The sequence below is a fragment of the Indicator indicator genome, chromosome 8 (assembly GCF_027791375.1).
Source record: "Indicator indicator isolate 239-I01 chromosome 8, UM_Iind_1.1, whole genome shotgun sequence".
NCBI classification, from domain to species: Eukaryota; Metazoa; Chordata; class Aves; order Piciformes; family Indicatoridae; genus Indicator; species Indicator indicator.
In genome coordinates this window covers 34,024,044-34,036,441 of record NC_072017.1, presented here as the reverse complement: position 1 = coordinate 34,036,441, position 12,398 = coordinate 34,024,044, and the positions used below count along the sequence as shown (strand labels likewise).

General features: G+C 42.4%; 1 protein-coding gene across 1 annotated transcript in view; it reads left to right on the top strand.

The window, feature by feature from the left end:
* The first annotated feature begins 848 nt into the window (after positions 1–848).
* The window catches only part of EMCN (endomucin), a 62,549-nt gene continuing 50,999 nt past the window's right edge, over positions 849–12,398 (top strand). Inside the window, exon 1 of the mRNA XM_054383077.1 lies at positions 849–963. Within this exon, the coding sequence (XP_054239052.1) occupies positions 903–963 (61 nt within the window). The 5' untranslated portion in view covers positions 849–902. The remainder of the gene's footprint in view (positions 964–12,398) is intronic.

Genomic DNA, 12,398 nt, shown 5'->3' with positions numbered 1-12,398 from the left:
TCCTCCTGAGGAGAACAAAGGGAATCTGCCCTGCCTTATTACACAGGTAAGATGCTCTCTCTGGGGACTGTATTCCCATCCTAAGATACAGCAAGGACCTGTAACAGAACAATAAAAAAATCTTTCCATTACAAACAGAGCAGACAGCTAAAGCTAGCTGCAAGTTTTGGAATTAACAAATTCTAAAAGCTCAGCTTTCCTTTAAAGATAAAGCCCACAACCCCTAGCCCTGACTACGCTGCCCAGAGTCTCTCTGCTGGGGCACCTTGCTGGAGTCACTTCCTCAACCTGCACTGGTGACCCCTGGTGTCCTTCCAGTTGCAGGATGGCAGCTGTCTCAGGGAGGCATTCTCTCTGCTGTCAATGTGAAGCAGCTGTGGTTTTCACCAAGGCCACTTTGCACAAGGAAGAGCCAGGTGTGGGCTGCTGTTGCTTGTTTTGCTCCTCTGCTGCTGGTTGCCTTTTTTTCACACTGCCTGGGCTCCTTCACCACTCATAACTGTCCCTTTTAAAAGTATCCCCAGCTCCACTATGAATGCTGGTGATCTATAGTATATTCTAAAGAAAGATCTGCCTCTGTTCAAAAACCTTCTTGACCTCATGGTCAAAAGAAGAACAAAATAATGTATTAACAAAAACACAGTTCACTGCCAAAGAAAAGGAGTTCCTGTAAGAACTGAAACAATAAATCTCCTCCGTACTGAACTCCCAGAGGGAGTATGTTGTATTTCCTCCTGTTCTTTATCAAAGTCCCCAAAATAAGCAGGAATGGGCAGTGACTAGGCACAGTTTCTACACACCTTTTTCCATGGAGTAATTAAGGCCTGCCTCAGAGTGAGAGAGCACTCCCTGCCCAGCTGTGTACGGGAGAGCTGGCAGCACCACCACTGCCACCACCAAGCATGAAGCTCCTGGGGATTGCCTTCTTTTTGCTAGCTGTATTCTGTGCTTGCACTGTGGGAGGTAAGTTCTTTGGCTTTTTTGGATAGACTTGTCACATCTGTGGGGTGCCTTATGAGCAAAAGCTTAGCTGTCAGTAGGTAGGTGCTTTTTTACTTTTTGAGGTGTTTTTTTTTCTGTTTTTTTCTTTTTTTTTTTTCCCCAGTTCAGTGATTGAAAGGCTCTGTGTTGGAGGAGCAGGTACTAACTCGTAGTTGAGTTCTATGTATTCTGTGGAAAAAACTTTCCTGGTATTGTATTTTCATGACAGCTCTCTTGGTGTCATGAAGCATCTCAGTCTGAGAGGAGTTAAAAGCAGAAGTATATTTACAAAGGCTTTCTGCTCAGTTTTTCTTCATTGTAATAAAAGCATCTTTCGTAGAGATGGTTTTAAGGGGGGAAGTGAAATGTTTGTCAGATTTTGCAAATACTGCTCTTGCAAATCTCTCCTGGTGGATTTCCATGGCACCATGCCAGCAGTAAGTTTGGCCAAGGCGCTCTCTCAGAAATTATCCTAGTTTTGCCCCCAAAGATATAGGGGCTTACAGCATTTAATGAATAAAATAATGAGGGATGCCTCGGGACAGTATCAGTTACTGGCTGCAACGTCTTCTAGAAATTATTCTCAAATGCACAGATTTAATCAAACTTTGTGGTATTCATACAGTCACTGAACTGCTGTTTTCATTGCTCTTCAGCTTGAAAGATCCTGCTTTAAAAGTGGAGCTAATTAATAAAACCTGAAAAGGTGAGAGAAACTCTAGCAAGGGCCTGTCTATCATCACCTTTCTCAAAAGATACATTTGAAGTCAAATCTGCTTTTTACATGCACTTTCATTTGCTGGCCCTCTAGTGTGAGTATTTCTCACCAAAGCTTCCAGAAATGGCTATAGATTGCTTGTAACAGATTTTGTGCATCAGAAGTTTAAAAAATTATAATACTGGATTAACTGATCTAAAAACCCCAAAAGGTTAATCAGCTTTTGCTCAGATTGTGTTAAAATCTCAACATGTCTTTTGTGGTGTAACTTATGTTACTGCTTGGGCTCACTGCTGTTAGGGAAAAAAAAAAACAGTAAAAGAGATTAAAAATAAGATTGTGCCACAGGAAGACCTGATTTTAAAACTATGTTAAACATGTACAAGCCCCAAAAGTCTGTTTTGAGGCACTATTTATTCTCTGTCTGCTACTCCTAGTAAAAAATAGCCTTCCTGTCATTGGAAGCCTTTCATTTCACAGCTTCTGAAAAGCAAAGTGGAATCAGATCAAATGGAGTATATTTAACGCAACAGTCCATAAAGCTTACCAGAAAGCAAGATGCAAAGGTGGGAGGAATTCTGTCAATTTTATACAATCTTGTCTTTAAAAAGGATTTTCCCTCCTCTGCATGATATGAGCAGGGCAGAACTGGTGATGGTGAATAAGCAGATTTTATATAAAATATATTTACTCTGGACAATTTTGGTTTTATAAAAGTAATTTTTTAATGCTTCTTTGCAAGGTAGGCACAGCAGTGAAATTCTGTTGACAAATTTCCACTAGAAAATGAAGAATGTGTGTGGGGAAATTAGAAGTATGTCTTTATCTAGCTGGCGAAAGGAAAAGTCCATCTTCTGTTGAAGCTTCCTTCAGGCTGCCCTATGCACTGACCTGTTAAGACAGAAGCAGTTTCATTGTCTGTTCTATGAGGCTGGACCAAACTCTTTGAATTTCCACTGTTTGTGATCTCTAAAGTGTCCTGAACCTCTGGGCTGTAGCAGCAGGATTTTATGATCTGAAAGGAGGAATGGATGGTAAGGAGGCTGATATCAGTCTCCCTCATGCTCAGTCTCCCTTGTTCGAGCATTGAAGACAGCAGCAAGACATTTCTCCAGTTGCTTGGAAACACTTTTAGTACTTTGAAACTATGCTCAGTAAAATTTAGAGAAGGTCAAACCCTGGAGTTTTAATATTCCCTCCCCCAGGTTTTGGGGTAGTTTGTCTTCAGAGCTTACCAAGATGAGTAATGTGTGGGCTTGCAGCCTCTTCACATAATACACACAAGCTGCGTGTCTCTGTATCTTTCGTAAATCATGCAGAAGTGGCTGAGGATGTTTCCACTGTGGTTAGGAAAGTACATACTGAGTCTCCTCTGGAGCTTCCAAATTTCATGCCTTGTCTTCAGCTTGTATGCTGGCAGCACCTTCTTGGTGATTTTCTAATTCAGCTTGGGATCCTGCATTCTCAGAAGTCCCTCATGTTTTTATGGGATTTACATTCTGCCAGGAAGGTACTGGAGGCTCAGTTATGTACAGCTGTGGAGGCCGATAGCCTCCTGACAACTTATCCCTCCTCTCAACGATTTTCTCAACCCTTTGAGAGCTCAATAACATGCTTAAAGCAGGGATTCCTCCATGCTCATGTCACATTGTTCAGTTCTCCTGGCATACTGCCCTTTAATCTTACTTGCTCCAAAATCTTACTCAAGATAAAATGCTTTCTGGGTTGATTAATAGCATTCCCAGATTCAAAAGGAAAAAAAAGACAGCACTGGGATGAGTCAAAGAAAAATTGTCAAATGGTAGTAATCAAATATAAATAATTCTGAGTCTGCATTAAGATGTAATTACTTTTGAAATGTGTCAAGGTGAAGTTTGTTCTTCTAAAATATGAGGGGAGAGGAAGTGGCACATGCTTCTAATGTAGGTACTTACACCTTCCTGTGCCTTGGCCTTGTGATATGGCATGACTATGGCTGCACAGCATAACAGGTCCCCTCCACAAAGTATTTGGAGCATACAATAGCTTCCTTCCCCCTCAGGCAGCCAGATTTTATCCTGCAGAAATGACAGCAGAAAAGAGTTGGGTTGTGCTCTTCTTGGCATCAGTCTGGATGCATTCAGGTTGTGCACTCAAATGTAGGAACTGGAATGGACTGTGTTGTGTGGTAGATGTACAATGGTGGGTTTATGGATGTCTGATTAGTGACCCCTGTTGACAGCTAGCAGTACCTATCTCCAAGTGTCCTCTTATCAAAAGTGATGGCATTACCAAAAAAACCCCAAGGATGCTTTTCATTTTTGAAAGGTAGGATAAAAGTCTTGGTATTGAGAGGCTTGGTCCAAAGGCCACTGAAGAAATTTGGAGCTGTTCCTGTGGGTCAGCCTTAAGTTACGTGCCTTCCAACTCCTTTCCCCACTAAGGGGATGCTGTGGAGCCTGGGACATCATTCCAGCCCTACACCACAGCAGATTAAGCTCAGCTCCCAGGCTGATGGCTTCAGAGAACTACCACTAAACCAGGGCTCCTGTAGTGCTGACATACATTTGCTTGAATTCTGCTCTGATAACTAGAGAAGATGGATAGCCTTTTCCTTTTCTATCTTCTGTGCTCTTGCCTCACAAGCCTTCAGGTCTTTAAAAAATATTAAATTAAATTAAATTAAATACTAACTCAACTCTTTTGACCAATTAAAGCTTTTGAGTATGGTCTCCTCTCGTTCTGGGCTATTATTTATGGCTATGCTTTTGGAGAGACCTGCAAGACACAGACTGTCACAGCTGGACCATTGTCTCATCTCTGAAAATTTGAGAAATGTAAACAGGCTTTAGATAACCAGCTGCTTTTTCACACCTTCAGCTTGCTTGAACCCAAACTTTGTATGTCTGGAGAGTTTGCCAGTTGTGAGAAGGAAAAAAATAGGGGGAAGAGGGGGGGAAGAAGAAGAAGAAGAAGAAGAAGAAGAAGAAGAAGAAGAAGAAGAGTGTTTTGGTCTTTTCAGCCATCCTAGCAGTTTGCTAGCCTGGCTTTTGCAAAAATCCCATTGTAGTGCTGGAGCTTATTGTAGCCTTTACTTAAGATTTTGTTCCTGTTGAGATTTATTCTTTTTTCTTTTTTATGTATTTTTTTTCCCTTCCTGCCACATTCCTTTAATTCATTACAGGATCACAGGATGTTAGGGGTTGGATGGGACCTCTGAAGATCGTTGAGTCCAGTCCCCCTGCCAGCAGGACCATTAGTGCTGCATACACAGACCAGTTTTGCCTAATGGATTTTAGCCCCAAACCCAAATGCAAGTGTCCTGCATTTACTGAGTACAGAAGCAGATGGCTTGATACCTGCTTGATAAGGACATTATGTTTTGCAGCCAAAAGAAATAGAAACTGAATTTGAAGGGCAAGTTGCCTGCAGCATTTGACTCCAAAACTCAGTGTACGTAATGCCACAGAACATGCCCAACAAATAGTTGTCTCCTCTGAAAACTTACCAGAATGTTTTCTCTTTTATTTAGCTGTCCCTTTTATCTGTATTAGTACCTTGAGTTCATATTTATCTTTACTCCTTGAGAAATCAGGAAAGAAGATCAGCTGAGGCTTTTACGTTTTTGTTTGGGTTTGATTTTGGTTTTCTTTTTCTGGCTAGGAAAAGACCTTGAATTTGATCACCAATTGTTTACACATCTGAATCCTGTGTGGGAAAAAAAAAAACCTGCAAAAACACAAATTAAAAATTATCTTTAAGAAACTTTTAACCTAGGGAAGGGAGTATGATTAACTGGAACCATTTGGTAGTCAGGCTAACGTTACTGAAGATGAGTAAGGTCCCACAGCAAAACCACATGGGAAAAAAAAAATCCTTATTATTTGTATTCCTCGTGAAGGAAAGGTGGGGTGGTGTTTGTGTTTATTTTGATGAGACAACTCAAGGAAGACCCTTTAATGGGTTTATTTTGCAATTCTGTAAACAGAGAAACAATGTTACATTGGTGTGTGTAGCAGCTGTTACTTCCAAATAACAAATTTCGAGGTACTGCAGCAAGTGCAGAGGAGGGCAACAGAGAATAAATCTGATGAAGAGCAACTGAAGGAGCTGGGGATGGTTAGTTTGAAAAAGAGGAGGCTGAGGGGAGACCTCATTGCTCTCTACAAGTACCTGAAAGGATGTTGTGGAGAGGTTGGTGCTGGTCTCTTCTCACAGGTGATTAATGATAGAACAAGAGGGAATGGCCTCAAGCTGTGACTGGGTAGGTTTAGACTGGACAGTAGGAAAAATTTTTTTCATGGAAGGAGTGATCAGGCATTGGAGTGTGCTGCCCAGGGAGGTGGTTGAGTCACCAACCCTGGATGTGTTTTAAAGGTGGTTTGGATGTGATGCTTGGGGATATGGTTCAGGGGTGACCCTTGTAGAGTAGGGTTATTGGTTGGACTTGGTGATCCTGAGGGTCTTTTCCAACCTGAATGTTTCTGTGATTCTGTGAAATACAAGCATTAAAGACCTGGCTCCAAAGATTTACTTTTGGTTTCAGCTAGCACTCTAAAGATAGATGTCCCAGGTTTAAACAAAAGAGTTGAAATCCTGAGTCTTGCCATGCATGCCATTGCCATTGCCCCAGCACCTGAGCTATCAGGCAGTGATAGCTTGGCATTCATTTTGGGAAAGTGGATCCTTGGATGCTCTAACAGCAGCACTCCGTATCGGGCAGACCTACCTGCAACAGGAAAAGTGATTTGACATCATATGATGCTATATCTGTGTTGTGTCTTCTGAACCTACACCTCTGTGTGAGAAAGCTGTGCTCAGATGATCACTTGCTGATATAATGACTCTAAGGGAGCACAATTCAGCAGGTATAACCTACTAGGGTATTGTCCCCTTGCAGGAGAGCTAGAAAGGGAGTAGGAAGCCCTCTGATACTACTTGCATATGTACTAGAGGTTGGTTGGGAGGGGTCCAGATTAATTCTAGGTGTGTATTTTTTTTCTCAGCAGGCAGAACAGACACCAACATCTGTCAGACCAAACTAGCTAGCTAATGGTCTGAAGGTTACATTTCAAACTAGTAACAGGGCAAGGATTTTCTTACTGCCTTTATCTGCAGAGTGGGTGCAGGTGAAAATCCTACCCTGTCTGTCAATGGAGGATTTTTACAACAATTTGAATCTCTTTTTCCCAATAGCACTGACATGTTCCTGGCTATTAGCTGTGTGCTGTAATCCATCTCATCTTGCTGAAACCACAGAGCAAATGGCACATAGTCTTGCATCACATTTATCTGCTGTAACCTTTCTGCCTTGTCTTATCACTCTAATGAAATGATGTGTTCTGCCAGGATGGGAACACTGCACCAGCTTTGCTTTGTCTGGGGGGTTCTAATCGACAAGCAGCTGAATATGAGCCAGCAGCGTGCCCTGGTAGCCAAGAAAGCCAAAGGCATCCTGGCTGGGATTAGAAATGCTGTGTCCAGCAGGAGTGGGGAGGTGATTGTCACCTTGTACTCAGCTCTGGTGAAGCCACACCTTGAGTATTGTGTTCAGTTTTGGGTACCTCAAAACAGGAGAGATGTGGAGGTGCTGGAGTGAGTGCAGAGGAGGGCAAGGAAGCTGGGGAAGGGCCTGGAGAATAAATCTGATGAAGAACAATTGAGTCAGCTGGGGCTGTTTAGTTTGGAAAAAGAGGAGGCTGAGGGGAGACCTCCTGGCTCTCTACAACTACCTGAAAGGACCTTGCAAAGAGACTGGTGCTGGTCTCTTCTCACAGGTAATTAGTGATAGAAGAAGAGGGAGCGGCCTCAAGATGCAACTGGATAGGTTTAGACTGGACATGAGGAAAAAAATTTTCCCATCAAGAGTGGTCAGGGATTGGAATGTGCTGCCGAGGGAGGTGATTGAGTCACCAACCCTGGATGTGTTTAAAGGTGGTTTGGATGTGGTGCTCAGGGATATGGTTTAGGGGTGAACCTTGCAGAGTAGGGTTCTGGATTGGACTTGGTGATCCTGAGGGTCTTTTCCAACCTGAATGTTTCTGAGCTTGTGTGAAGATTTCTTGAAGATCATTCTATAAAGCACATTAACTTGTCTTAATGCCATGATTTCTCAGTGTGGTATCTGTTTGAGGAGTGTCAATGTAATCAAATGTTTATGCTTAAATCAGTTAAATCCTTGATTATATTAATGAGATGTTTATTCTTCCTGCAGATTTCATCTTTCATAATCTTTAGCAGAAGACTAATATATTTGGGGTTGAGAGGTTTGGCTATTGAGGCAACAACTGCTCAGAATGGCAAAAGCTTTGGATTTTAGTTAGTCATGAGGAAAATAGTGCCAGGAGCTTTACTAACCTTCCTGCTCAAGGATTCACATTATTTTCCTCTGTCAAATAATTTATTTGCTGAGATGTGTTCTTACTACATTATAATTATTTGAAGTGATCACAGCCCCATATATTCCTTCATTTTTCACTAGTTTTCCTACTTCTTTGCATGCTCATCATTGATCCTAGGCTTTTATTTGAAATACAGTGTTTTATTTGAAATACAGTGTTTTATTTGAAATACAGTGCTCGTGTGAGGGCAGTCTGAAATCATCTTTCTTTGACAGATTAATTATTCCTTCTCATCTCAGCATGAGTTATATATCACAACAATATGGGTGATGTAAATATCAGTATTTCCAAACTCATTTGAAGGCTGTGGAAGCAAAAATATCACCATGGCAAGAAAGGAGAAATTCAAGTATTTTTCATGCTCAAACTCCCCATGTCATATCCAGTAGCCAAGAGTGACTTTGGGAATGAGACATGGCTAATGCTTCTGCTGCCACTTCCCCAAAAGCAAAAATTTGAGGGGTATTTTTGTGGTCAGGAATTACAGACTCTTTGAAACTCCTTTCAAAATGTCCAAACCTCATTAGATGTCTGTGGCATGTCAAAAATAATGTCTGAGGCCAGCACACTCTTTGATTGTAGTGACACATTTCTGCACAGGACTGTTAAAATCTCTTGCTGAAAACTGCTGAATTTTTTGAATTAAAGAGCTTTCTGGACATCCTGTGGAATTCATCTCTGCTTTGCCACAAAACACACAGATCTTGGAAATTATAGCCAATACTAAAAGCTGGCTGCCTAGAAAGGATATTACAGTAGAGCATCTTTAGGTTCTCTTTTGAGAGGTTTTTTTTTTTCTTTTAAGAGAAATATTAATATATTTGCTGTGGTTCAGAAGGCAGCAAATACCCAATGACAGGACAAGGGGCAATGGGTGGAAGCTGAGGCATAGGAAGTTCCATGGAAACAGGAGGAAGAATTATTTCACTGTGAGGGTGACAGAACAGTGGAACAGGCTGCCCAGGGGGGTTGTGGAGTCTCCCTCTCTGGAGATATTCAAGACCCTCCTGGATGACTTCCTGTGTGATCTGGTGTAGGTGATCCTGCTCTGGCAGGGGGGTTGGTCTGAATGAGCTTTTGAGGTCCCTTCTAGCCCCTAACATTCTGTGATTGTGTGAAATGTATTTGCCAAACAGTTGGACTGGCAACAGCTCATTAGAGTGGTTTCTAACATCTAACAAGAGGAAAAACTTATTGAAGATCTATGCCAAATAACCCAGTCCCCTGAGGTGTGCCAGTGACTACAAGGGAAAGACACAGCACAGGTATTAAAGGCAAAAGGCTCCTGGTGCAGGATTCACAACCTGGGTTTTGATTCTCTGCACATTTTAACCTGTTTATTGCAGATGGCTTCAGAGGAATCCATTATTTCCCTTTGCTTTATTTCCCTGTGCTAATGGAGCCATGTGGCTAGTGCTTCTTAATACCGTTGAATTTAGGTGTACCAGTGCACAATTTGTCTTATTGGCTTAGTGACACTTTCTTTTATTGCACTGTCTGTTTCCTCTCTAATTGCTTTCACCCTGCATTCCCAAGGACTGGCAGAACATGCTGGTTTCAGATACAAAATGGAAAATGAGGCCTGGTCATTTATGGAAGAAATGGTTGAGGGAGAAGAAGAGCTGAAGGGTTTGAGTAGGAATGAAACAACTCATTTACAGTAGTTTGTCATGGGGAATAAAGTTGCACTATTTGCCCATAAAAGTCAAAGTGATGTCTATAGGCTGTTCACCAGATGATCAGCTCCCAGCTCACCATGACCTCCCAGAGCACTGAGTGGGACCTGAGCATCCTGAATAGGGTTCCACTGTTCTTTGATAGTATAGGTCCTCACTGTTTCCCGTCTGCTTCTGGTACTCTCCTTTGGTTTTTGTTTTCTTTTAATTGGAACATTTTGGAACATAAAGCATGTGAGAAAAGCATTTCAGTTTCGTATCTGAGTTTAGCAGATGTATCAGATTGGTAGAAATTCAAACTAATGTGAGTCCTCTATCAGCTTGGCAAGACAGTCTCAGACAAGGAGGTTTTCATGAGCTATATATACCAGTTACAGAAATCAGTTCTCAAAGCACATCCTTCAGCCTTGCCTGTAATGTAACTCCAGTGAGACCTTACTCCACTTTGGGCTTGCAAAGACCATTTTGGGCTTTCCTTTTGGGATCCCTTGTACCATTTAACCTTTGTTCTAAAGCAGCATGGAAAAGATGAGGAAGGACTCAACTGAGCATGGAATTCCATTAAGTATAGAAGCAATTTACAGTGTTTCCACAGAAGTTTTTGGACAGGAACAGGTTTTGATGCTCCAGAGGCTTTCAGAGCTTTGTCAGGAACAGAGTGGCATGGGCCACTGGGTGTGGCTGAAATGGGTGTCTAGGCTGATACAGGATGTGCTAAAAATAAATACATCATAGCAGAAACTGCAGTGACCCTTTCCTGAATGATACAATTACTCATGTTGCTGGAGATGCATTTGGGCCACAAACACAACTATGATTTTACTAACTGCTGCAACACATTGCAAAGGACAGCTACTGATTGACCTGGGCTCAGCTTCCCCTCTGGCTCTTTTGTATCTGCCCTACCCAAACATGCTCTTTCCTGGGAAACAAAAATAGGCTTGCAAATAGCACGGTAAGGAAAAAACATTGTAAGCATTACTTGGAGAAGGATGTAGTTTTCTCTCTGCCTTCTGGGTGGAGGTGACTTACACCAACGCTCCTGCTCTTCCTGTTGCAAGGGAAGGGGCTCCCCTTTCTTTCTTTATCTTTTTCTACCCAGCAATGCACAATATGTATAAAGCTCTTTCTATATAAAACTGCATCCAGTGAAGATATTTTCCATCTGATTTAGCATGACTAACACAAGGGGGGTGGTGATTTGTTTTTCATGCTATAAAATAACCCTTAGTAACTCCTACCTTTTATCTTACACTTGGACAGACAAATACATCACCATCACAGAGTGATAATCTGGTGGTTTAAATAGCTTTAAAGAGCTTAATTAAAACCTATTAAATAGGTTTGACAGGTTTAAATAAAGTGAAGTGCAGAGCCTGGAGCCTTTGTCCAAGGCAGGCTGGAGTACTGATGAGCATGCTGAGCACATTTATTATTTTATGGTGTGCAAACAATGTGCTCATCCCTCTGTAATACACAGTGATAAAGATATCCACCAAACTTCACACAGAAGGAGAAAACACACTGAGAAAGCTTGTGATTAAAAGCTCTTGGTAGGGAGCTTGCATTTCTTCTGAGACAATAAAAGAAACCACGAAACTGGCCCAGAATTCTATGTCCATACACACAGAGAGCAAACCATGCTGTGCTTGAGATGTTTCAGATACTCAGTAAAACATGGGGGCAATCACCCAACTCTTCTCATTATGTTTTTTTGTTGAGATAGAGCCCTCAATGACTTTTCAGCTGCTTTTTCAGTATTCTGTGTGGTGGCTCGCTATGCAGGAGCTGTTTGATGGGTACTTTGTGCAGGCTTTGTGGAAACAACACTGTTTCCTTGGGGAATTTAGTAATTTCCAGCAGCTCTCTGCTCATGCTTGGGCCATGCCAGCCATATGCCTGGGGGAGCAGGAGGAGCACTGGGGCAGTGCTGGCATCAGAACTGTGTTTCCTGCCTTCTCCCATTCCCTGCTGGACAAATCGTGGCAGCTCCCTCCCTTTCCTTCCTCTCCTCAGCTCTTGCTGCCAAGTGCTTCCAGCCCACCCGGTTTGCAATTGCTCTGCAAAGCCCAAGGCCCACGTTGCCCCAATAGCTGCTGTCTGTTCTCAGGCTGCATAGGAGCAGCCCTGTCCCTATTTCCCTTTCCAGCTATGGGGTTTTGTGTTTATGCTCTCCTTTCCCTAATATCTTCTCTCCCTCCTGTTTTCAGGATCTTCTGCTTTCTGTAGGGAGGGTGCTATGCCCTTCTGGCCCAGGAGCTTCTCCTTCCTGCTTTGGTGTCTTACCCCATGCTCCTGCCTGTATTTCTTCCCATTCTTTTATAGCAGGTCATCTCTGTCTAGTGACATCAGCCCACAAACCAGGATATGGAGAAGCAGAAAGTTGAACTTAAATGTAAGATCTCAACATGTACCACTTGCATAGTATGTTTTTGGTTTGCTGCTGAAGAAAGGCATGACTGAAAGAAAGGTAACAGCTTGGCAAACTGGAGGTGGTTTCCCACCTCCCTAGGCAACAGGAGTCACCAGCTTCCAGCTGGTTGGCATCAGGCAGCAAAGAGTGTAGCCTCTTTCCCTGCCTTATGGTTTTTAGCATTACCTGTGCTATCTGACTACATCTCAGAGGCATTCACCTTAAACGGG